Below are 22,426 nucleotides of genomic sequence, written 5' to 3' on the forward strand. Positions count from 1 at the left end.
TAAGGAATTATAGCCGATATTAACTAAATAAAAGGAGACTTATAATATTTTTATGAAGCCAGTATTTAAATTCCACGAAGTCGTAAAATAAAACTCTATTAAAGATTAAAAGGAGAAAAAAGTAATAGAAGAGATTTTATATCGACTATCGGGGAAAATATATTTATCCAGCTCTTAACTAAATACGTTATTAGCCCTTAATAGCTTCTAAACGACTTTATCTAGTCGTTATATCTTTCCCCGGCTCTTTATAGCCAGGGAGTAACGTTTATCCTATTAATATATACTAGCGAAGTCGCTAGTTTACTATTATTATTATACCTATTAAGGAGAAGGAAGTACTATAGCCGAAATTCTAACCACGGGAAGTTATAGCCAATATTATAAAGTTTAGCCGGCAGTTCACACCCAGATGCCGCCGTATTGCCTAAAGGAACTTCTAGCTTTTAGGCTAAAAACTAGAAAGGCAGCTCTAAGCGGGGAGATAATTTCTTTTCTTAATAATAAGGCGATATCGCCTTAATATAACCTCGATACAAATATAAATATACCCGGCTTAGCGGCTCTAGTAATTAGCTCTAGTAATACTCTAGGTATTCTTCTCCTCTTAGGGAGTAGTGCCGTCACCGATCTCCCTAAGTTATTTTTATGCAGACGGTCGTAACTCCGAAAACGCGACTTAGTGAAAATTTCTCTTATTTATAGCCGTAGGAATAGTCGGGAGGATTCAGCCTATCTAGAAAGAATATCTCTTTTCTTATCGGCGCTATAAGACGCGCCTCATAAAACTCATAAGTCGAAAATAGTGCCTTTTAGTCGGTTAAGAAAACGGGTACGAACCCAGCAGATATCTACTAAGTTCTATAGCGAAGGGAAATAGGAATAAATAGTCGGTAAAGAGTTCGTTAAGATAAAGGGTAAACGAATAAAGATAGAATAAGCCTAGCTAAAGTGAAATAGCTGGTTCCCTTATACTAACCACTATTTAAATAGCGCTGCAAAACCCTTAGTACAGTGATACTTAATTTTCCCAAGATCCCTTAAGCTAGCTATAGGCGGAGGAGTTTAGGTTATAGTGGGCTGCTCTAGGGCAGGTCATCTGACCTGCCCCATAATAGGCCTTTGACTGACGTAGTTAAGGCGACTTGCACAGACCCAAGGTTACATAATCATAGAGACCAGGCCTCAGCCACAACCCCCACTATAAGGTAGAGTGGCTAACATTTAGTACGGAGCGCTTGTGGTTAAACTCCGGCTGCATCTGTCCCCATTCCCCCTACGTGGCTAATAATCCAGTTTAGGCGTCGTCCATGAACTCGATATCAGAGCAACCTCGCAGCAATACTTTCAAGACTTCCGTCATCCCTGCGACGCAACCTTACTGCCGTGGTCTGAGATTATTTCTATTGACTGAACCTTTATCCATTCCTTCCTTCACAAACTCTACTTTTCAACGCGCTCATAGTTGTGCGACCATAATGGAGTCCATGGAGCCGGACTCGCCTTTCGCGGCCGTGAGCGCGCAGGGGTCCAAAATTCAAAGAGTAAGCAAACTTGCGCTGTCATGTTTATGAGATATGTGTTTTGCCGTCGCTTGGACGTTGGAACGAGCCAGCTAACACATCCCTGCCCCAGCATTACCAAGCCCTCCTGGACCAATCGACACCATATGTCCTCTACCGATGGCTCAGCACCGGCGCGTTCCTCCTTACCTTCTTCCTGCGCATCTTTCTTGCACAGGGCTGGTATATTGTGGCGTATGCCCTTGGCATCTACCTCCTAAACCTCTTCCTCGCCTTCCTGCAACCCAAGTTCGACCCTTCAAATGATGCCATCGACAACGAGATGGAGGACGGCTCCGTGGGTGCCCTTCCGACCAAGCAGGACGACGAGTTCAAGCCCTTCATCCGCCGCCTGCCCGAGTTCAAGTTCTGGTACTGGGCCACACGCGCCATCGTCATCTCCTTCTTCTGTTCTTGGTTCGAGATTTTCAACGTGCCAGTCTTCTGGCCAATTCTCGTCATGTACTGGTTCATGCTCTTCATCCTCACCAGTATGGCCTCCCCCCCTTACCACTAGTAATACAGACAGGGCAGAAGCCACTGACATGATACCCTAGTGCGCAAGCAAATTCAGCACATGATCAAGTATCGCTACGTTCCCTTTACTTTCGGCAAGAAGAGCTACGCGAAGAACAGCTCGTGAAACCATTTGCACACGATTTTCACTGCTGCAGAGCACGATTCACTCGCTTGGGCATTAGCTTTGGGCAAATCATCGGGCGACAGCGGTTACGATTAACCTACGTATCAACATTCAACGCACGGAAATAGACGGACAGGGTATAGGACATGGGTTTTCTCGTGATGATATCGTTCTTCTGGCGCGATTGCGAGACTTGGAGGGTACTGCCTTGGGTCGAGTGACTCGAGTCCCTCTATCAAAAGCCATATCATAGCCATGAGGCTGAATGTACGAGATCACCAGCATCCTGCATCCCGGAGGCTGGGAACCCTTCTGTTGCCTGTATGCTTTGCACCTTTCTTTTGGACCTGGTTGGTTAGTACAAGGGTACTCATTGGAATGAATAAGAGACGACGGGAAAAGGACCAAGGGCATACATGGTCTCTTGATAATGAATACACCCTGGGGCAACATCTGGAAAGCTAAATACATACGCTGTATCCTTAATAATAGCCATATGCTTACTATTATTGTGGCATCTTCTTGGCTTGCTAATTAATAGAAAATGAGTGGGATAAGCTATCGTGTGTTGTTTATCCTTGACACAACTAACTTGAAGGGAAGGTAAGGTACCTCCTACGAAAGGTGCACATGCGTGGATACATCAACCGGTAATTACTCCCCAAGCTCCCCGTCTCAAAATAAAGGTACTGATACAGAAGTAGCAGACCCAACTGACAGTCTACCATTATACTTGGTACTCCACGCAAACCAGGTGAACCTTGGAGGACAAGGCGATGCCACCCATTGGCCAGCCTTGTGCATTAGCTCCATCCTCTGTCAGATCGTTACGCGCCTTTCTCTCCTGCAACTTTCCTCAATTGTCATTGCCTCTATCTCAACAGCGCACATTATAATCCTCAACTCCGACGCCTTTCCGTTAGCTGGCAGCATAGTCATATAACTCACCAGCCGCGGTCTTTTGTTAGCACCACTGGCTATTTAAAAGCTATCGATTGGTTAGGGAGCCGAAGCTCATCCATCGCGACCATGTCTTCCTCAGTGCCTCGCAGCGGCGAGCGCATGATCCATCAGGATTTTATCGCGAGAATTCGATACTCCAACGCCCTCCCTCCACCACCCAATCCCCCCAAGCTGCTAGACATTCGAAACACTGGGCTTGCCAGCGGCCAATACACCAACCCAAGTTTTGCATCACGCCTAGCAAGGGAGCAACCTTTGAACATCGAGGCTGATGCCGAGCTTGGCATGCCTCTGGACCTGGTGGGAATGCCAGGAATCTTTGATGGTGATGAGAGCTGTGAGTCGTCGAGACCTTTTCTTCTACCCATCTTGGTTCGGGACAAAGACGCGCTGACTAGGTGACCAGCAATCCAACCATCCACGTCGCAACCACACCTCCACCCCCACGATAGGCCTCTGCTCCGCCCTCTCTCGACACTAGGCAGGCCGAAGGGCTCCGACACAGCCGTCTCCTTCCTGCGCCGCACTGAGTACATCTCGTCGGTAGCAAATAAGCGCGGCGCCCCTGCTGCCTCGACGGCCTTCCTTCAGCCGAAGCTCAAGCGGCCCGAGAAGCGACCGGCTCCCGAGCCGGACGTTGATTCGCCAGCGGCCATCCGACGCAAGATTGAAAAATCTTTCGAGAAGGCTCTGCGCGTCATTAACGATCCTCGCACCCTACCGCATCCGACCAAGAGGCAAAATATTCGCATTGTTGATTCCCGGCCTCTGCTGCCCGATTTGGATGCCCTCCCCGATTCGGGTGCCTACGTTACTGTCAAGTTGCAGACCAACCCTGTCCCTTCCTCGTCCACGTACGACCGCCGTCTACTCAGTGCCATCCTTCAGCCTATCGACAAAACGGCGGAGGAGGAAGCGGCTTTCCAGGCCGCCGTCGAAGCACATACCCGCGCACCCGATAGATTCCCGAAGCCTTTGAACCTCCTGGATTACAATTTCTTCGTTCCCAAGACCCAGGAAGTTGGTGAGCGCTTCCGCGTGGCGTTTGACATCGATAACCCCGACCGCGACGCTCCCGAGTTGGCCACTCATACCTCGTCTGTGCTGGGCCCGTGTTTCCCGTTTTCCCGCCTGCGGAGCTATGAAACTGTTAAGGAGTCAGAATTTGATGCGGTGGACAAGTTCAGCGAGGAGCTGATTCTCACATTCAATGACGACGAGAACAGTCTCGTAGGTGACGACGGCACTGTGATCCGACAGAAAGCGGCGTACTTCTATCCCGTCATCCAGCGCACCACCATTCGCCCCCAGCGCTCCAAAAACATCACTCGCACTCTAAGCCAGACTGACGAAGAGAAGACGGTCAGCCAAATTAACGTCGCCGTCAGGGAACCTGATGCGGATTTGCGGGAGCTGTTGGCCAAATATAAAGCTCACCCGCTGCTGAGTCATGCCGAAGCCACGGAGGAAGATGCTGAAGCGGACAAAGGGGACGAAGAGGCTCGCCAGCTTGGCTCGCAGGACGGCCCTTTGGGGGACGATGCTTCCGAGGAGGAGCGCGCCCAGGGGGCAACACGTTCGAGCCGAACGCCATCAGAAAAGGATGCCGAGCTTGATGCGGACGGTGAGGATGATGCTTACGCTTAAATCGTTTTCCCGGGGGCATTACCCTCCGATGCAGAGGGACCAGGGTTTTTACGCAGGAGCATATCGGTCGAGTGGGACACGGATTCGTGCTCAATAGACCGCAACAGCAAGCGCATATGGCGTGAATAGCGCGTGGAGATTCACAACATGATTGCATATCGTCTCTCCATTATTGTATAAGATGGCTGTATAAGGAATAGATCAGAGGCACCTACTCCTTCTGAAGCACAGAGAACGAACGCAGTGCGAGCCGTAGCAACTCGTACATAATACCCATATATGCGGTCGCCTCATATGACGCTCCTGCAGGAGATTTCAATCTCTGGTGTCATTTTCAGGTGTATGCAGACCGAAAATCAATTCAATGATACAGACGAATGCACCACGTACACCTATTACATAGACAAAATACTGTGCGTCCTGAACATATGCCTTTCTCATGTCCCAGAATCGAACGCCAGGCTAAGATGCACCTTTCCAAAGAGCCCTGTAATATGGGAACTCAATACATAAACTAAATGGCTTTACTTCATCTCAGCATCAAGCGGGAGAAGCAGTAACACGGTCCGTCCAAACTCTTAAGACGTCGGGGTATCGAAGGAAAATCCAATCATTTCTCTGTTATCGTCGATGACACGCCCATACCTATTACGCGATTAGTCTCACCAGTCAGTCTAGAGGCAGATGGATTTCTGCAATAAATACGGAAGCCATAAGAAGGAAAGAAAAAGACGAGAGAAGCAGAATGAAACTCAGACAGGATAGGGGACGGGGACTAAGGGGCCAACTCACTCCAACAAGAGCCTGAAGAGCCAAGCCTCCATATCCTCCTTCCTCAACACCTTGCCAGCCCATTCCCGGCCGGCCTCGGCAATCTTCTCGGCCTCGCGACTTCCCGGTCCGTCATTGCTGAAGAACCGCACCGCCTCGAGCCAGTCGTCCCCGCGCATGCTGAGAGGGACGTAGTGCACCCAGGGCCGGAGCCAATCGAAGTGCCACTCGCGGAAGATGGCGTACTTGAAAGTCAGGCTGTGCGAGCGCAGGAAGGCGTAGAAGCGGCCCGAGAAGGCGTTGCCGTCCATGTCGAGCAGGTGCTTGTAATTCCAGGCGTCCTGCTGGTCCGCGTGCTCCTCGAGAGGGAAGAATTCGATCTGTGCGTCGCAGTCTCCCTGGTCGCACTGCCCGATATAGCTGAAGTGGATGTCGATGGCGTCTCTATACTCCCCACGGGGCACCTCCCGGACGGTCCAGTTGGGATGGCGCTGGTCGCCCTCGTTGACGTAGATCTTGGCCAGCCCGTTCGAGGTGATCTTCCGCACGAAGTTCTGACGGTGGTGCCTCCGCCATCCCCCCATGCGGCTATATCCGCCCGTGGTGGAACCCCGCCAGTACAGCCGGTCCTCTTTTTCTCTCCAAGGCTTGTCGCGCCCTTGGTCGTACTCGACTTTTTCCGCCCAGTACCACGGAGAGGGGTACACCAGGTCCTGGTAGGACGAGATCTTCGACTGCGAGAATATAGGGAATAGGTCGTGAGCCACGTTGTAGGCGTTGGGGCTGTCGAAGAAGCCGTACGTATCGGCGAGACTAGGCGAGAGGCAGATGTCGGACATGGCGGTAACGTTGTAGACAAAACCGAGCTCGCTGACTCCGTATTTCGATGCGTCGTCGTACCGTTCGTCGTCTTCGAGGGCGCGGGCGGGGCTGTCGGCTGGGCAGGACATGCGCGAGTTGCTCCAGACTGGCTGGTGAGGAAACACGTTGAAGCGGGTACGTTTGATGTCGTCGGTACTGCGGCCAGCGCTGAGTCCCTTTGGGTTTTCCGTGAAGCCGTTTTGGAGGCCCTTGGCAGCATTGAGCCTGGGCATGTTGTGGTTCTTGGCGATATCGACTAAGCGAGACAAGTCGTCGTGCGGCACCACCACCCGAGGCTCGTCATGTACGTTGAATGCCAGGTCCATACTAGGCAGGTATTGGATGAATTTGTTGATCATGCCGCTTGTGGCTTCTTTCTGCCAATCGAGCGCCCCTTCGACGTGTGTTATCTCGTGGTCGCGGATCAACAAGGCCATGAGAAAGTTTGGGCGGCCGAGTGCCTCCTGGGCCCTGGCGCGGATGGTCTGGGGTTTCAATCCCCAAAAGGGTGTAATCATGTCGTGGATCATGTCGAACTCATCGATTAATTGGACTTTGTTGGACTTCGCGAACTCGTACCACTTGTCGAAATGCGGCGGAGGAGGGAAACCGTAACGGCGTTGGTACTCAGCGACGGCCTCGCGGAGCGTTTTGGACTGCCGGGCCCTTACTTCCTCGAAGGTTCGCTCGGCGTCTGCAATGAGATTCCAGATAGGATGCGAACCAGAGCCGGGGGCAGCCTTCGGTCGCTTATCAAGAGGCTCCTGCCGCTGCTGGGCCACTTCATCTTCGCTGGCAAAGTACGCCTCATGCTCATGTCTGTCGCCTGCCCTAGCATGTGGCCCGTTGGTCAATGTGATTTTTAGCGGTGGCGGTATCCGGAAGCCGGTGTATCCGCAGACGGTAAGGAAGACGACCAGGCCGATGAGAGTCAGTTGGCGGCGGCGCATGACGCGTGAGGCCGGCATTCCCCTCCACCAGGCGCGCCGTGGCACTACGTCGAACATGGGAATGCGGAGCGTGATGTCGCACAAAAGCAATGTGGGTTAAGTCTCAACATAAAAAGCCCCGGCATCTACATACATACCTACCGCGTTGGGAATGAATGATGTGTGCAACGCGAACTTGACAGGGAGGGTCGGGTATTTGCCGTTATTAATGCATATCGAGAAGATTTTACGATGTTGTCGCTCCCAGTTAATTGAAGCTGGGAAATGCTACTTCGTAATTATTACCAGGTACGATGTTACAACTTCGAGTGCTGAATTCGCTGCAGGTACCACCATGTGACACTGGATTGGTCCCTCGCGACTTGGGCCCAATTCGCCGAGACGAATTTGCGGGCCAGGAGTCCGGACAGAGCTTATACGAGTGCGCATTGAAAGTAAACACATTACGTACTCCGTACGTTGTACACGTGTACAGACGGAGTAGGAACCCCTGACATCTTATCGCACAAGCATCAGCACAGATCGTTGCTGTAGTGTACGATTACGTACACAAGGCCATTTCCTCACTCCACTCTCCATCCATGCCTTGGGTACAGTAACTGAGAGACTACCTAGCTTACCTATAGGTAGGTAAGGTAAGCATATGTAAACGTACAGAGGTACCTTCACAGCCGGTCCGTACTCCTGATGCTTCGAGAACAAATAGCGACGAGGTAGATCAATAATCAGAAACTATTGCGTACAGCAGACACCTCGCTACGGAAGGTACGGAGCATCTTCATCAATCAGATGATACAAGTGCACGCAATTAAATGTCAATCAGAAGGAGAGGCGATGTGGGTTATGGTCGGGTCATCCTGCGAATGTTTCATTGCAGCAGGTTCAATACGCAGCTGGCGTAAGACGCATCAAGTGGTATAATATCGGCCATGACTGACAAATCCCGAACGCCCGCAGAATTATCCCCAATTTCATCACGTTCGTTTTTGTTTTCCCCTTTTTCCCAGAGCCCCTGCCGTCTAGTAGAAGAAACCGATGATCTTGCCAGCAACATGCTTCCGGCGAGCCTCCTCGTGGTCCATAATGCCAGCCGAGGTGGTCAAAATAACGTAACCGAACTGACGGGCAGGCAGCAGCTTGACGACCCACTTCTCGAGATCGGCGAGGCGGACGTTGTAGCGGGGAGAGATGACACCGCACTTGTTGAGGCTATTCCGCTTGATTAGAACCTGGATTGCAGCATCATGGGGGAAAGTGGGCAATGAAGAGCATACCGTCCGTTCAGCTGAACGACAATCTTGCCGGAACGATGGTCATCGACCTCCTCGAATTCGCCGATGTAGCCTGCAGAGATAGTCATGTCAGTAAAATGATGTCGCGAAAGATTAAACCTTGAGCTTCATGGGGTGTAATTAGGAAAGGTGTAAGATCTTCGCCAATGTCTCAATCTATCGGCATCTTATAGGGGCTGGGCCGTGGGAAATAGGCCGTAGCCCTAGTTATCATGCCGAATGGTTTCGGGGCAGACAAAGTGCTTTTGCTACTTTGACAGGCGAGACAAGAGGCGAAAGACCAAACAGGGAGGCGATTTGTTGTGACAAAAGATAGGGTAATTTGTAGCATACCGTGCTTCTGCATAACCTGGAGGAACCGGACAATGACCTTGGAGCTGGGCCGGATGAGGACCTGGCGTTTGCCGGCCTTCTCGGCGTTGTTCATGCTGTTGAGAGCATCGTGGAGAACCGAAGTGCGGACCATCTTGGCTGTTGGAAGGTGGAGATTCTCAAATCGTCTGTTGGCTCGAAATGAGGTATCTGCCACAAAAGGGGTTGGAAGTTAGCCTTCCGAGGCTACGAGCAGGGAGAGTGCCCTCCAAGGCGCAAATTGAAGAGGGTTCTGCCGCTCATTGCTGAGGAGGGGAGCGTATCAAAGGTCATCGTCGTGTGTCGTGTATTTCGGCAGCGGCGACACTGACTCAGTCTGATTGCTCCCCTCTGCCATCGAGAAAGGCATACGCCATTCTGTTTCAATTAAGTCGCCATATTGGACATATGATTGTACATACCTCAATGAATGAAGCTTCGGTTGATATTGAGGTGCAAAGACGGACGACGAGTTGAGGAGGAGGAGGAAAACTTGTATCAACAAGAAAAACGCGGACTTGGTACTTTCCCCACGGGAAGCGGTGAAAAAAAAGTGCCAACGGGATTTTTGGAGAACGGACCTTGTGGGTGGCCCGTGCTGCCTCTTCATCCAAGTGCCCTAAAGTATGCTGACCAATGAAAATTGGGCAATGTCCGATAGTGGCACACACAAAGTGTCTCTGGCGAAGTTATCCGCCTGGGTCCAATCGCCAAGTTTACGACCACACGCACGCTCCTTGCCAAAACTTCCCTTTTAACTTTCCCCCCCAAACGATAGACTCTTCGAGGATCGCACCGACAACTACTTGCCATACAACTCAGTCAAGATGGTAAGTTTCTCTCAGAAACCCTAGTCAATCCAACGAGAGGTGTTTTGCGCTTGGGCGCCCTCGTGACAGAGGGGCAATCCGATGCCCTTTCCCACCGATACCGATCGACTTTCGCACCCCGCCGGCAGGGGGGTTGGCATACATAGCAGGGCCCCCAAGAACCGAACCGGTCCAGGGATTGAAAGGAACACCGTGGGCTAACAGATGGCTGGCCTGCCGCTCGAATAGTCGGACGTAGAAGAGAACAACGCCCCCGAGGTTGCCGATGAGGTCGAGGTCTCCGCCGAGGCCGGCTCGGGCCAGATGTCTGTCCTGGACGCCCTTAAGGGTGTCCTGAAGCTCGCCCTCATGCACGACGGCCTTGCCCGTGGTCTGCGTGAGGCGTCCAAGGCCCTCGACCGCCGCCAGGCGCACATGTGCGTCCTGAACGAGAACTGCGAGGAGGAGGCCTACAAGAAGCTCGTCATCGCCCTCTGCTCGGAGCATAAGATTCCTCTGATCAAGGTGCCCGATGGCAAGCAGCTCGGCGAGTGGGCTGGTCTCTGTAAGTTCTTTTGCTCCGTCTCCGTTGCCGTTTCCCTTCGTTGCCGGTTATTCTCTGTTCCCGTCGCCGTCCTCGACTGGTCAGGAGCCCTCCCTTCCACATCGACAGGGTTAACAGGGGATATGCAGGCGTTTTGGACCGTGAGGGCAACGCGCGCAAGGTCGTCAACTGCTCCTGCGTCGTCGTGAAGGACTGGGGTGAGGAGTCCCAGGAGCGCTCTATCATCCTCAACTACTTCCAGACCGAGCAGTAAACCGAACGAAACCGGTACCAGCTACGGCTATGATGGACGGGCGTCTTCAGGCAGGAAAGGTGTAGAGGTTTCGCGGATTCGGTATCCGCCGTCACAGAGAGTGATGGTTGTACTCTAGCTTCTTCAGCTGGCATTGGGCAAGGACGGCCGCCTGGGTTTTGGTCATCTTGCATGGAAGCAGACCAGGAGCAAAAGCAAATAAAAAAAATGACAATACTGGAAGAACTCTGTCTGTGGTCGTATCGAGGAGCACAAGGCCTAGTCTTTTTGCGGAGTTTTACGCGATGAAGCGTTTTGCATTCGCATTCTCTTTCGATGGCATGTCGGCAGCATAGATGTATCTCTCTCATTTTCTTCCCTCGACCTTGACCCATGTTATTTATCGTCTCGTTGCCATCTGGTTGGTGACCACCTCGGATGCATACATACCATGATTATATGATAGCCGAAGCCCGTCTTCGCCTCACCAAACTTCGGACTGGACGTAGAACTCGCTTCCAGTTGAAAGGCGATTTCTTCGAACTTGGAATCGAGACTGCCCTTGCTCTTCCACCCCAATGAACCGCCCTGGCGAGCCTTGTCCTCTGAGAAGTCCCGCGCAACATCATCAAACTTGGCGCCGTCTCGCAGCTTGGCTAGCGCCTCTTCCTTCTTTGAGTGTTTCTCACACTAGGTGCGGGTAGGGAAAAGGGGTTCAGTTTCAGACCCGTCGGAGCCGGCAAAGCAGTGTCGATGGACCGGGACAGAGGATGTGACACTCACCAGAATATGTCGAACGTTGATGGACTGTGCTCCCTTGGCCTTACCGGCCTCCTTGCCCCCACTGTCCGTCCCTTCTGCCTTGGCTCCCTTCTTTCCACTTCCCTTACTGCCGGCATTCTTATCCCCTGCCCCCTTTTTGTCGGATTTGCCCATGATCAACGAGACCCAGTGCCGGGAAGTAGGCGAGTCAACCAAAGGAGGTGCTTGGGAAGAATGTAAACTGCGGAAAAGCTCACGGAACTACGTCCCTTGGCGAGTCGGCAAGCGGGTGCTGCATAAAACGTTTCGCCCTTTGGTTCTCGTTGTAAGGGGGGAGCGAAGATATCTCGAGACTTTGGATTGTCTTTTTATCGTAACAGAGTACCTACAGAGTAATACATAAAATTGATGACAACGAAGTACAGTTCAGGGTGCAACTTTAGTATGTACCCCACAAATGGCTCAATTCACAGCATCTGATGAATGCGGGGTCATTTCATCGCTCACTCCCTCCACTAATAATTATCCCCAGCCCAGCAACAGAAACCCCCAGCGCCGGCTTCCCCTCGCAATCCAGCGTCGTAACCAAGTGCCCTACGTGACTGCGTAACAACATCTCGCCTCTCGGAGACGGAGAAACATACACGCAGAAGACCTAGTGGACGTATCTGGCCATGTTGCCCCTGAACAACCAGTCGAGCCCACGAATCGGAGCCATGCAGGGCAGCAACACTCGCATCCCCCGAAACGAACATCCCAAATCGGAAGAAAACTCACAGATGTCTCGATCATGGCTCGATTAGCACGCTTTAGTCTGGATAGCCGAGCATGTTTAACGATCGTTAAGTTCACAGACAACAGGTGCATATCTCACATTCCAGTGTGTTCAGGCGTGTTGCGGGGAAGTGAGCAGGGGAATATGCGAAATCAGTGTCAACAGTGTTCTCTTCGGCGTCGCAAGCTCGATCGTAGCTTGCTTCCATACCTCGTCATGTGAGGAGCTCAGTACGTAATACGTAGAATTTGTCTTGCTTGCCCCAAGAACCGGAACCATCCCTTCGGGTGGGTCTCTAAAGACCGACGTTTGACGTGCAGTCGGCTACCTTACACTACAGCAAGTCAGGCTGCGTTTATTATCGTGCTGCAAAGCCAACAGAGCCACCATCAAGTCTTCTCTTTGGTTTATGGTGCTCGTCTACCGGCCATGGAGGCCGGGGGCAGATTAGTGCATCAGCTATCGATTTCGAATTCAAATCAAAGCGCGTAATGCGTTGATCTGGTAAAGCTTTTCCGTGGATAGGCTTCCCCGTAACCAGCCCCGCCAACTTAGCTCCTCTGTCGTGCATCTTGTTATATAGATCGAAGTTCAGTGGAAAGATGTCCCAGATCCCCAATCGCGCTTCTTCCTGCAACCTCTTCCGTACATCTATACACCATAACGGAGAGTCGCTTGAAAGACATAGCTGTGGTTAGGTATCAATTCGAGTCACCTTCAGCGCAAACCCTCCCACATATTGGCCTTGTTTCCTTCGCCTGATCCATTCGAACCGCCCAAAAAGCTCCAAAGCGTGTTGCTCGTTGCTTAACTGGAAAACATGGCCGGCCGCATTGACCTCGTGGGCATCGTAACACCGAAGCCCGGCCACACTGAGAGGGTGAGAGACGAATCCTAACTTTCCCTTCCTACCCCATCACATGCGTCTGGCAAAGCTGACTTCTGTGGCCAGTTCATTGACCTATTCACCAAATGTGCCGAATATGCCGAGAAGAATGAGCCGGGTACTCTGACGTACCGCTACCACCGCGGGGACAAGGCCAAGAACGATGGCTTGGAAGAGCTGGTGATACGCGAGACGTAAGAAGGAACCCCCCCTTCCCCCCAAGTTCACTGTGCCCCTTGCACCTGTCGTCCCCCTCTAACCCCCCTGTGGTACGAGCTCTGGCTGACCTTGGAGTCTGGGAATAGCTACGAGAACCAGGCAGCCCTAGACAAGCACATGACTTCGCCCCCAGTTCAGGTTATCATGAAAGAGCTCGAGGCAGGAACCCTCGTTGATAAAGTAAAGGTCATTCACATAACCCCTGGAGGAGGCGTCCAGCGGGCCAAGATCTGAGGTCACTGGGCATAAACAAGCATCGACCTCGTCGTGTATATATCAACATATATGTAGGTATACAAGTTGTATTGAATCAGAATACCTCACATGTCCGCAAAGTTGGGACGAGATCTGGTATGGATGTCTGTTGCAATAACCCTAAATTCGTACATGATGATGCGTGAGGTGACAAGCCTTGTCGGCCAAATGCATATGACGCCGCATCTAATTATTTCAATATGTCTCATGTGTCGGAGGACTCGTAGACCCCCAGACTTTGGCCAAGCGGTGCCATTCCTGGGAATCTGCAATATGTCTTTGTGCTGCGGCTTGATCCCCATCCTCCGTCGCCTTCTTGTAATCCTCCAACTCCATCTTCCCCAGTTCCCTCATTGCCTGTGATAATCCCGAGGAGGCCGCCTTTTGCAAGAGCCACTTGGCGATCGGGTCGGTCTTATAGAGCAGGCCAAGATGGTAGAATCCAAGCCCGTCGTTTTCCCGGGCTAGTTCGGCGTATTCTGATTCCGCCAGCTCCCGCTTGCCCTGCTTCTCCAGGATCGTACCCATCCGAGCAAGACAAAGTGGTTTGAAGAAGAAGGGTTTGCCTGCCCCGAGATCCTTGGCTTTTTGCAGGCACGCCAGCGCCCGTGTCTCATCGCCCTGCTTCGCATGGAGCAGGCCCTGCAGAGTTTGGGCATCGGGGTCGCGGCCTTCAGCCACAATGCGACGGAAACTGGTGTAAAGCTCAGGGAACTCTCGGCTCAGGGCCGCGGCGTCTGAGCGAGTCGTGATAATCCTTCGGACTAGTTCAAGAACGGCGGGCCGGTGGCCAAGTTCAGCTGCCGTTTGCATGAGACGGGTGGCGTAGTTCCAGTCTTCAGCTCCCCCGTCGGCCGGCGATCTAGGCGTCCGGAGCATGTGGAGTGCAATATCGTACAGCAATGACAGTGCAATGTGATGATCTAGAGCAGGTTTCAGGACGCGGGATTTCAAATGATGAATAGACCGAGAAAATGCGGCCGTCAACGGGGGGGGGCGGAGAGTACTCACCTTTAACAAACTGGCGCTTCCAAGTGATAGACAATCGATTCTTTACGTTCTGAAGCTCGGCTTTACGGTAGGCACAGTAGATTTGATAAACTCGAGTCGCATCAAGCTTGAGGTCTTTATCGGATATGGCCACATTGTTAAACCCTTCTGGAGGACGAGATACCCAATTGCGGCTCCGGTCACGTTCGAGGTCGGAAAAGTATTGACCCAGCGAGTCGGGCGCTCGCTCAGGTTTTGCCAGTTTCATCAGTTTCTCTGGGACTGGAACATGTACCTTAATTTGCTGCGAGGCGTGGCGACGGCCCGATACTGATGAGAAGGTAGAAAGGATGAACGGGGCGGACTTGTTCAAGGGTCCTCTTGGGGGTAAAGGACGGCGCAACATGTTCTGATTTCAATTTTAGGCACGCATGGGCCAGTCATCGGGAAACAGACTTGGTCGCGAATAAAACCCATCAAGGAGGCTGACAACGTAAAGAAGCTGTTGTAGTATGAACAGTGAAAATGTTCATCGTGTTGCAGTTAGTCGAGCTCGGGTGAGGATTTAGGAGCTGCCTTGTGGAAAGCTAAAGGTACCTTATGGATATCCGTACGTTGAGGTACCTTATCCGGGATGGCAAGTTGAATTTCTTATCTAATCATCATCCCAGATGGACCAATCGACCTTTTCCAATCAACACACTTCAAAAGCTCGGTGGAAGAAATTTGTTTCCAACTCATCTATTTCTTGATCAGAACGATGAGGGCTGATGATATTATTCGCTTCTCCAAGATTTAGAGGCGTAAATTGATGTTTTTTACGCATGTATTTTTCCCATCCCACTACTTCTCGGTTGTCAACGTGATACTCTCACAACCGCCCATCGCTGGCCTCCAGAATTCTCGCCAAAGCGGCCCGGATCAGCATACGGATTTACCAAGCAACCGGTAATTCAGAGACCGAGGCCTCTCATTGAGAGCCGGCGTCTTACTAGCGGAAGGCCCGAGATAGGGTCTCAGGCTTCCAAACCACAAGTGGCGCAGGGCCAGCGTGGCCATCCCTGTGCTCCATCGCCCGACGCTCCGAGGCTCGAAAATAACGTGAGCGTGGAGATTCTGAGTGAAACTGAGCGGCCTGCGCTCAAACGGACAGCGAATCCAAGCCAGTCAAGCAACGAAGAAATCATGGTCAGCACACGCCAGATGCGCAAGCGCAAGACTGAGGAGGACGGAGACGCCGAAGAACCCTCAGCCCGCACATCCTCCGCTTCCATTTCCCCTCCCAAACGCCAACGCAAGTTGCCCGTTCGTGCCAAGGACTCGGAGAGGCCGAATTCTTCCGAGGCCTCGTCCATCGTGATAGAAATCAGAGCCAAGTCAAAGGAAGATGACGCTCTTGACGAAGCCAGCAACGGCGAAGCAGATGTCTCGACGGGTGCGGAGAGGCCGAAGCTCGATCTGGAGGCGAAGGAGGCGAGCGGTGATGGAGAGCCTCAGCAAGCAGACGTCTCCGGGAACGAGACTTCCGAGGCCAACGTCGAAGTCGAGCTTGAGGGGGACTTTTCTAGCAGCCACTCCGAGGCAAAGCGGCTAGTCGCTACACCGTCCAGAGTCTCTGAGGCTGGGCCGACCAAGTCTTCAGGGCCGGCTCGGTCTCGAAGTCCAGATGACGGGGAGTCAGACTCGGACTCTGACGACGCGCCTGAAGTCGTCTCGACCAGCAAAGCTGCCGCACAGGTCCTTCGGTCGGCGAAAGCGGCAAATCGAGCTATCACCGAGTACGTCCATTAGATACCTAATCACCGGACTGACAGGAGGTTCTAACCCCGTAGTGTAGGCAAGCAAGGGCGCAGAAGCGGAAGCGGCAGGAACGCAGTGCTTTCCTCCAAGAACAGGCGAAGAGCCGTAAAGCCCAGCAGCCACAGACCCCCGGCGTTAAGTCTGACGTCGGAGACGACCCAGAAGGAGACATCACCCCACGAACTCAGCTTACTCTCGAGTCCGACGCTGCGGCCTCACGCAGGAAGCGTCTCGCTACGCAGACGACGGTCCCGTCCGTGCTCCCCGCAGAGTATCTTGATTCAGATTCCGACGACTCGGACGCGGAGATGGATCCGGAGCACACCGCCAAACCTCGACCCCGCAAGGCCAGGAAAGTTGTAACCGCGCAGCGTAGCCTCGTCCGGGAGGCAAAGAGCACCCTCCCGCGTGACGAGATGGTCGGGTCCACGCTTTACCGTCCGGCGCCCAAGAAGCAAGACGAACGGTTGGCACCCAAGGGCAGTAAGCAGAGCGCCAACGCTAAGAGAGCCTTGATGATTCGGGGTCGGTCCGCTGTGAAGACAAAGAAGGGGTTCTTTATCAAGTAATCTGCAGCTCGAGAGGGAAAGGGCAGGCAAGGGAAGTGCGGCTTTGATGTCACCGTTGAAAGAGCGTCTCAAGGAATCAAACTAGGTACGGATACTTTTCTTTACGGCGAATGCGTGAGAGAACCCAGATATTTTATGGCCCCTTTTCCTGAAATATTACCTGAGAAGTCATGCCTGGGATGGGGAGGGACCGAATACTGCGGATCCGAGGCCTTCATAATCCGATATTATAAGACCACTGTTCTTTGTGGATCTATGTACCTTACTTACCCACCACCTTTGGGATCGAAATCGGAGTCGTACCTCGCTCTGCATGAGGTTTTATGGGGGCTCGTTTTCTGTAGCCCTACGATACGATAGGAATGACACTGGAAACAACTGTTTGAAAAGACAGAAAAACAGAATCCCCCCGACCAACCAATCTTATTACGATTTGGGGAGAACTTCCCGAGCCAATGGCTCCTATATCTATTCGCTGTCAACTTGGTACTTGATGATCATTGTAACAAATGAGGTCACCAAGTGTTCCCAGCTCCCATGAGGCGCAATCATCCGGCAAAAGCGAGGTTGAGATTGGTATAACTGGCCCTGGCTCGCAGCAAAGGCAAAGATCGCTCCGCCCCGACTCTCGGGAACGAGGTGCCAATTTAAGCGAACAAATCATGGCAAGGATGGACGATCAGCTGCACGCTAAAAGAAGCCCTCACAGTCCCAAGAGAATGGTCTCCGATGGCAGCATACCGAGTACATACGTTGTGAGTCGACGGTGTACGGAGGGAGTAATTACCTACTGTCACTGATCACTGATATGACGATGACTGTGGGCTGAAGTCGCCCCAATCATATCCGTACACACACAGACTGGGCTGAGACAAAGGGGCGGTCTTTGATTAGAGGGAAGGTCTTGATGAGGAGCAATCGACTGATCCCGAGATAACTTCAAAGCATTACTTCGTATTTTACGAAACAACTCCTCCAGGCTTAGCAAACTGGAATTACGTCACAGGGGACAGGGCGGCTGCACCAAATCAGGAGCAATATATATCTGAAGTCTGTCCCTGTACACGCATGCCGGAGGCGAGAGGGGTTCGGCAATTGTATGTAGCATGGTCTTGGTTCGCCGAATGAACGGGTTGCGCCGCTTTCTCGGAGCAAAGGAGAAGAGAGGCCTGTCCGTCCACCATCACGACCAGACTGCATCGTGGCTGAAGTCGTTGCGGATACAATTACAATCAACCAACCCCAAAGCCCGTCCAGTCTGCGAAATAGAAGCAAGGACACGCGAGACATACGAACACGCGATATACCTTAAAAGTCCTGCAAACTCAACAGAACGATCGACGGGGGGAGCCACATCAGTCGACACACGCACGGGAGTTGGGACTTGCTCCGTGGGGGTCTGCTCAGCGTCCATTGTACATCTACATGTACGTCCCATGTACGCTGTAATTACTCCGTACCTTAGCGTACAGAATTATTGTTACCCCGTACGCCTAAGGCAGCGTACCTACCGTATAGGTGATCTGTATCCTTAGCCACCTTACTTTGTTGGACGTGCTCTCAAAGAACCTTCGCTTCATTTCACTGAAGAAATCTTCCTACTTGTCGTCTCGTTTGGACTTGAGCTTTCCCCCCTTCTATGAGCCGAGATCCGTCAGAACGGGCCAGTTGGCTCAGGCACGCGAAGCCACGGAACATCTGCACCAACTTACGAAGTCCAGCGTAAGGTATTTAATTACGCCTTGGCCATTCATCCTAAACAACGCAACGACTCGAGAGACATGGGCGAGACAGGGCCGTTAGAGGGTGAGTATAGCCAATTAGCAAAGCCCGATGGTTAACCGCACACACGCCCTTGGGACTGAGGGCAGCCTGATTCCACCACAGTCGAACCTTGATCCATGTCTGGGCCCCCGCTGGCCCTACCTAAGGTATTCTGGTGCGGGCATTTCCGACGCCATACAACGTAAGGCTCGCCCTCCTGCTTGAAGCTGTTGGGCTGCTCGGTCGTCACACTGGCAAGAAAAAAACGAAAAACCCTGCGGCGGTGCAAACAAAATGGGGGCTCAAAAGACGAGGACGACCGCCTCTAAATCCGAATGATGCCTAGCCTGTAGGTTAATAATAAATTGTACATACATAGGTCAGACAACTTACTACTTCGTACGCAGTGTCAAGGGCAAGACGTCTCCATAGCCTCGCCGGGATCCAAGTGCGAAAAGGGTCTCGGGCTCGGTAATCCAATGTGCTATGAACTGCATTTCTCTAGTGCAGGGACTGCCACAATCAGAAACATGCACAGCGGTCGTCATTCATACGAATATGACCTTGGATCTGTATGAATGCCATGCAGTGCACTCTGATGAACTTCAAGACTGGGTTCTTCGGAGCACTATTGGCCCCTCTTGACTCGACGAGGCCGTGTTACCTACGTCTACCACAAAGAGAACTTACGAAGTAGCTGGGGAAGGACAACATGTCGGTATTATCACTTGATCACAGGGCAGAGCCGGAGCCAAGTTCCTCCCTTCTCCGGGCTCGTTGGATCGTCGCGATCGAGACATGAAACATGAACTGGTGGGCATTATGCCGCTCAAACAGTAACCTGGAAGGCGGTGGCGTCCGTATCTAAAAAGCTTGTCCATGCCAAACAACCTCACCGACTGTGTCGGCTCTTGATGAGTGGCCAGATACCAGTACAACGACCTCTTATTCCCGGGCGATCGGTCGAGTTGGGAGGTTCCGCCCTTGCGGTCCCTCAATCCTATTGAATCCCCCTTTTGGGCCGGATCTTCAGTCGATTCAGACCAACGTCCCCTCTACCAATCCGTACTGTAATCCTGACTCCTCTTGCAGGCTCTTCTCCCACTCACCGCATGGTCAGTATGTAAATGCTTACTATGTGGATGTTATAATTGCGAAGGAAGGCCTGCGCCTGTATTGGTTCGACGATGGATCCGTCTCCTTTGCCCGACTGAATGCATTTTCTGTCGCGAATTTCGGTCGCATCCTCGGAGCCATGCTATTCGGATATCATCAGACCAAGGAAGAGGAATCGGCGAGCGACCTGCTGCCGTCCGATGAGGGTTGCGTCGGGGAAATCGGCAGACCTCCTTCACGGCTACATGCCCGCGCATCCAAGGTTCTTCACTGGGGGGCAGGCGGACTGCTATTTCTCTGGTTCGCCGCGACTTTTTGGGCAGCCTGCTTGACGCTGTGGCCAGTGAGGGATGGCGAACTTCTTATAGCAGAAGACCACTCACTCAATGTCCCTACCTGTAAGGTCCCAGTGTGTCTTTCCCATCCTTGTCCTCATCTCGACGTGAGCCTTTGGCGCTGACCAGGATCGACCACTTGTTGGCGACCTGTTGCTTTCCATTAGTTGACTATGAGATATGGGAATTCAGTCTGACAACAGACTACACGCCAAACTGGGACAACCTTACTACAGACGCGGAGGCAGACGCGGAGATGGACAGGCTGAAAGCGGCGTGGGACAGGTTAATGCCAGGTGAGGGGTGACCGGAATCCCGTCATCAACGGTTCATGGTGGTGTTCTTCGCATAACTTGACTGACGGGGATATGTGTGTTAGTCGGGCGAGGAGTCATCTACTCGACGAAGAATTTGGATATGCTCCCGCCTGGGCGAGTGCATCATGACGACGGCGATAGGGGTGTCCACTCGGTGGCCGTCTACCACGAGCTCCATTGCCTTGTGAGTAGCCCACCATTCAAAGCGACCAAGGGAATCCTATGCGCGTACCATCCTGACACTGACATACACTATAGTTCTCCATCATGACGGCTTTCCACAACTCAATCATCGGTCGCCAACCACACCTGGAACACATACGCCATTGCTTCGAGTACCTGCGACTGGCGCTGATGTGCTACGGGGATACCACGCTGGAGGGCATCAACGACGTCACGCTCAACTTTCAGCACGATGGCGGTGCTGCCAAGGCCGGCTCGAGACACGTCTGTAAGAACTATGATCAGGTGTACGACTGGGCACAACAGCACAGGGCCGACAATGTCGCAGGCATTGTTCATGAGAGGCGGTGATCCCAAGCTAGGACAAGTAGAAAGTGAACCAGAGACCCTGGTTCTGTCTTGGACGTTTTTGGGGTGGATGGAACAGTGGATGGAGCAAGCAAGACATGCAGCCACCGTTACCTTATGTACCATCATCTGGACTTGCCGAAGAGCGTAGATCGTACCTGGTGTTTATTGTATTTACCTTACGTAAAGATGTGCCTGCCGACGAAGAGCTGGATTCGATTCTTTTTTACTTCTTACCCACACCATGGAATAACTGTGGCTGGAAATGGATTGTGCAAAATTTAGGGATCTCGCCCTCCGAAGAAGATTCTAACACCCGGCCTTGACTGCTCAACAGGTCAGCTCGTTTAGAAGTACGAATACGATGATGGACTGATATTTCCTGGCTCATGTGCAGGTCCCCTTGCTTCACCTGCCTTGGTGGGTGGTGTTGTCCCCCTGATTTGTTGCTGATGCGTGTCATGGTTGTCTACTCGCACCAAAATATATAGTTATTAAAGAGGGGAATGGAGATGGGGCAAGTGGAAAGTGAGAGATGGGGCTCGTGATTCCTGGGTACCCCCACTATCCCGACCTTTCCACTTTTCAACCCTCGACCCCAGAGCTATCCTCCCACATCCCACGGCCGATCTCTCGCACACTACCTAGGTATATTACCTTAGGTGTTGCAAGGCGATCTCCCCACCATGTCACGATTGTCACGATGCGCATCCCACTATGATTGGAACGGCGTATGAAGTGCGCGGCCTACGGAGCAAGTGCATTGTTAAGGTAGGATCCCACTGGTGCAGGCAAAAAGTGCCCTGTCATTTTTGCTCAGCGCAGGCCTTAGCGAAGACATGCTAACTCTACTATTGACGCTAAAAGGGCACTAACAGGCGGCGCGCGTCACGCCGGCCGAGGCAGCTGCGGGTGGCCGTTTCGTCCGGCGTTGTGTCAGCAGCACCCAGTAATACGGGGACACATCCAAAAAGAGACCCCGTTGCCCCCCACACGCTCACCACCGGCCCCTAGTGTAGCGGACAAGGAAGGCTTCTTGCGCCCGCTGGGCCCCCCAAAAACTACCGCATGCCGCAGGGGACACTGTAACAACTTCTAAAAATAGTAACAACGCATCACTAGGTATACGCCGATGGTAGCATTAGTATCATGTAGTACGTATTCACGAAGGGGGTCGCGCGCGGATAAATAGGCCTTCGTACCTTAGCCTTCGGGCACGGAAAAAAATAAGGGGAGATTATTAGGAAAGACTAGATAGGGTCTAAATAAAAGGGTAACCTATAATAGAGTTTATACTATCTAGAACTAAAGGTATAGGGTCTTATATAGATATAGTTTAATATAATATAATATATATATATATATATATATATATATATATATATAATAATTAGAAGCTTAGTTTATAATATCTATATAATTAATATTAATACTAATATACTACCTTATTTACTATAAAGA

At 52.0% G+C, this 22,426-nt stretch overlaps 12 protein-coding genes across 13 annotated transcripts; 7 read left to right on the forward strand and 5 right to left on the reverse strand.

Moving 5' to 3' along the window:
* Positions 1-1,291: 1,291 nt before the first annotated feature.
* SODALDRAFT_375982 lies at positions 1,292-5,375 on the forward strand (the record flags this gene model as incomplete). 2 transcript variants are annotated; one of them, XM_028614780.1, is made up of 11 exons in its annotated part: positions 1,292-1,544; positions 1,636-2,053; positions 2,120-2,201; positions 2,237-2,290; positions 2,397-2,526; positions 2,960-3,023; positions 3,248-3,505; positions 3,575-4,792; positions 4,913-4,936; positions 5,047-5,140; positions 5,354-5,375. In XM_028614780.1, the coding sequence occupies 11 exons, from the start codon at positions 1,311-1,313 to the stop codon at positions 5,373-5,375; spliced, it is 2,598 nt and encodes an 865-aa protein (XP_028467987.1). The 2 variants fall into 2 exon arrangements, with proteins under 2 accessions (XP_028467987.1, XP_028467988.1); XM_028614781.1 differs by lacking the exons at positions 2,237-2,290; positions 2,397-2,526; positions 2,960-3,023; ... (3 more) ...; positions 5,047-5,140; positions 5,354-5,375 and having other exon boundaries at positions 1,479-1,544; positions 2,120-2,205.
* A 27-nt stretch (positions 5,376-5,402) lies between these two features.
* SODALDRAFT_329858 (hypothetical protein) lies at positions 5,403-7,635 on the reverse strand. The gene has a single exon (XM_028611066.1). It carries the CDS (start codon positions 7,413-7,415, stop codon positions 5,604-5,606), a length of 1,812 nt encoding a protein of 603 aa, XP_028467989.1. The 5' UTR covers positions 7,416-7,635; the 3' UTR covers positions 5,403-5,603.
* Positions 7,636-8,416: 781 nt separating this feature from the next.
* Positions 8,417-9,155, reverse strand: SODALDRAFT_321581 (40S ribosomal protein S22; the record flags this gene model as incomplete). The annotated part of the gene is made up of 3 exons (XM_028609634.1): positions 8,417-8,606; positions 8,672-8,741; positions 9,023-9,155. The coding sequence occupies 3 exons, from the start codon at positions 9,153-9,155 to the stop codon at positions 8,417-8,419; spliced, it is 393 nt and encodes a 130-aa protein (XP_028467990.1).
* Positions 9,156-9,239: 84 nt separating this feature from the next.
* On the reverse strand, positions 9,240-9,772 carry SODALDRAFT_90461 (hypothetical protein). Its single transcript, XM_028615767.1, has one exon. The coding sequence runs from the start codon at positions 9,648-9,650 to the stop codon at positions 9,324-9,326; it is 327 nt and encodes a 108-aa protein (XP_028467991.1). The 5' UTR covers positions 9,651-9,772; the 3' UTR covers positions 9,240-9,323.
* Positions 9,764-11,032, forward strand: SODALDRAFT_329860 (hypothetical protein). Its single transcript, XM_028611067.1, has 3 exons — positions 9,764-9,870; positions 10,099-10,414; positions 10,543-11,032. The coding sequence occupies exons 1-3, from the start codon at positions 9,868-9,870 to the stop codon at positions 10,665-10,667; spliced, it is 444 nt and encodes a 147-aa protein (XP_028467992.1). The 5' UTR covers positions 9,764-9,867; the 3' UTR covers positions 10,668-11,032.
* Positions 10,685-11,839, reverse strand: SODALDRAFT_90439 (FKBP-like protein). The gene is made up of 3 exons (XM_028615765.1): positions 11,430-11,839; positions 11,097-11,336; positions 10,685-11,031 (listed from the first exon to the last, which is right to left on the reverse strand). Exons 1-3 carry the CDS (start codon positions 11,580-11,582, stop codon positions 11,014-11,016), a joined length of 411 nt encoding a protein of 136 aa, XP_028467993.1. The 5' UTR covers positions 11,583-11,839; the 3' UTR covers positions 10,685-11,013.
* Positions 11,840-11,865: 26 nt separating this feature from the next.
* SODALDRAFT_356144 (hypothetical protein) lies at positions 11,866-12,634 on the forward strand (the record flags this gene model as incomplete). The annotated part of the gene is made up of 5 exons (XM_028613886.1): positions 11,866-11,997; positions 12,068-12,189; positions 12,290-12,313; positions 12,349-12,413; positions 12,504-12,634. 5 exons carry the CDS (start codon positions 11,866-11,868, stop codon positions 12,632-12,634), a joined length of 474 nt encoding a protein of 157 aa, XP_028467994.1.
* On the forward strand, positions 12,556-13,596 carry SODALDRAFT_290206 (hypothetical protein). Its single transcript, XM_028608638.1, has 3 exons — positions 12,556-13,063; positions 13,136-13,263; positions 13,375-13,596. The coding sequence occupies exons 1-3, from the start codon at positions 13,004-13,006 to the stop codon at positions 13,520-13,522; spliced, it is 336 nt and encodes a 111-aa protein (XP_028467995.1). The 5' UTR covers positions 12,556-13,003; the 3' UTR covers positions 13,523-13,596.
* On the reverse strand, positions 13,569-15,103 carry SODALDRAFT_329863 (hypothetical protein). The gene is made up of 2 exons (XM_028611068.1): positions 14,555-15,103; positions 13,569-14,466 (listed from the first exon to the last, which is right to left on the reverse strand). The coding sequence occupies exons 1-2, from the start codon at positions 14,937-14,939 to the stop codon at positions 13,739-13,741; spliced, it is 1,113 nt and encodes a 370-aa protein (XP_028467996.1). The 5' UTR covers positions 14,940-15,103; the 3' UTR covers positions 13,569-13,738.
* A 144-nt stretch (positions 15,104-15,247) lies between these two features.
* Positions 15,248-17,343, forward strand: SODALDRAFT_329864 (hypothetical protein). Its single transcript, XM_028611069.1, has 2 exons — positions 15,248-16,311; positions 16,371-17,343. Exons 1-2 carry the CDS (start codon positions 15,719-15,721, stop codon positions 16,900-16,902), a joined length of 1,125 nt encoding a protein of 374 aa, XP_028467997.1. The 5' UTR covers positions 15,248-15,718; the 3' UTR covers positions 16,903-17,343.
* Positions 17,344-18,532: 1,189 nt separating this feature from the next.
* SODALDRAFT_329866 (hypothetical protein) lies at positions 18,533-19,333 on the forward strand. The gene is made up of 2 exons (XM_028611070.1): positions 18,533-19,008; positions 19,060-19,333. The coding sequence occupies exons 1-2, from the start codon at positions 19,002-19,004 to the stop codon at positions 19,242-19,244; spliced, it is 192 nt and encodes a 63-aa protein (XP_028467998.1). The 5' UTR covers positions 18,533-19,001; the 3' UTR covers positions 19,245-19,333.
* A 401-nt stretch (positions 19,334-19,734) lies between these two features.
* SODALDRAFT_90578 (hypothetical protein) lies at positions 19,735-21,080 on the forward strand. Its single transcript, XM_028615769.1, has 4 exons — positions 19,735-20,180; positions 20,285-20,413; positions 20,497-20,618; positions 20,693-21,080. Exons 1-4 carry the CDS (start codon positions 19,922-19,924, stop codon positions 20,966-20,968), a joined length of 786 nt encoding a protein of 261 aa, XP_028467999.1. The 5' UTR covers positions 19,735-19,921; the 3' UTR covers positions 20,969-21,080.
* The last annotated feature ends 1,346 nt before the right edge of the window (positions 21,081-22,426 follow it).

The sequence above is a fragment of the Sodiomyces alkalinus genome (assembly GCF_003711515.1).
Source record: "Sodiomyces alkalinus F11 unplaced genomic scaffold SODALscaffold_2, whole genome shotgun sequence".
Classification (NCBI taxonomy): Eukaryota; Fungi; Ascomycota; class Sordariomycetes; order Glomerellales; family Plectosphaerellaceae; genus Sodiomyces; species Sodiomyces alkalinus.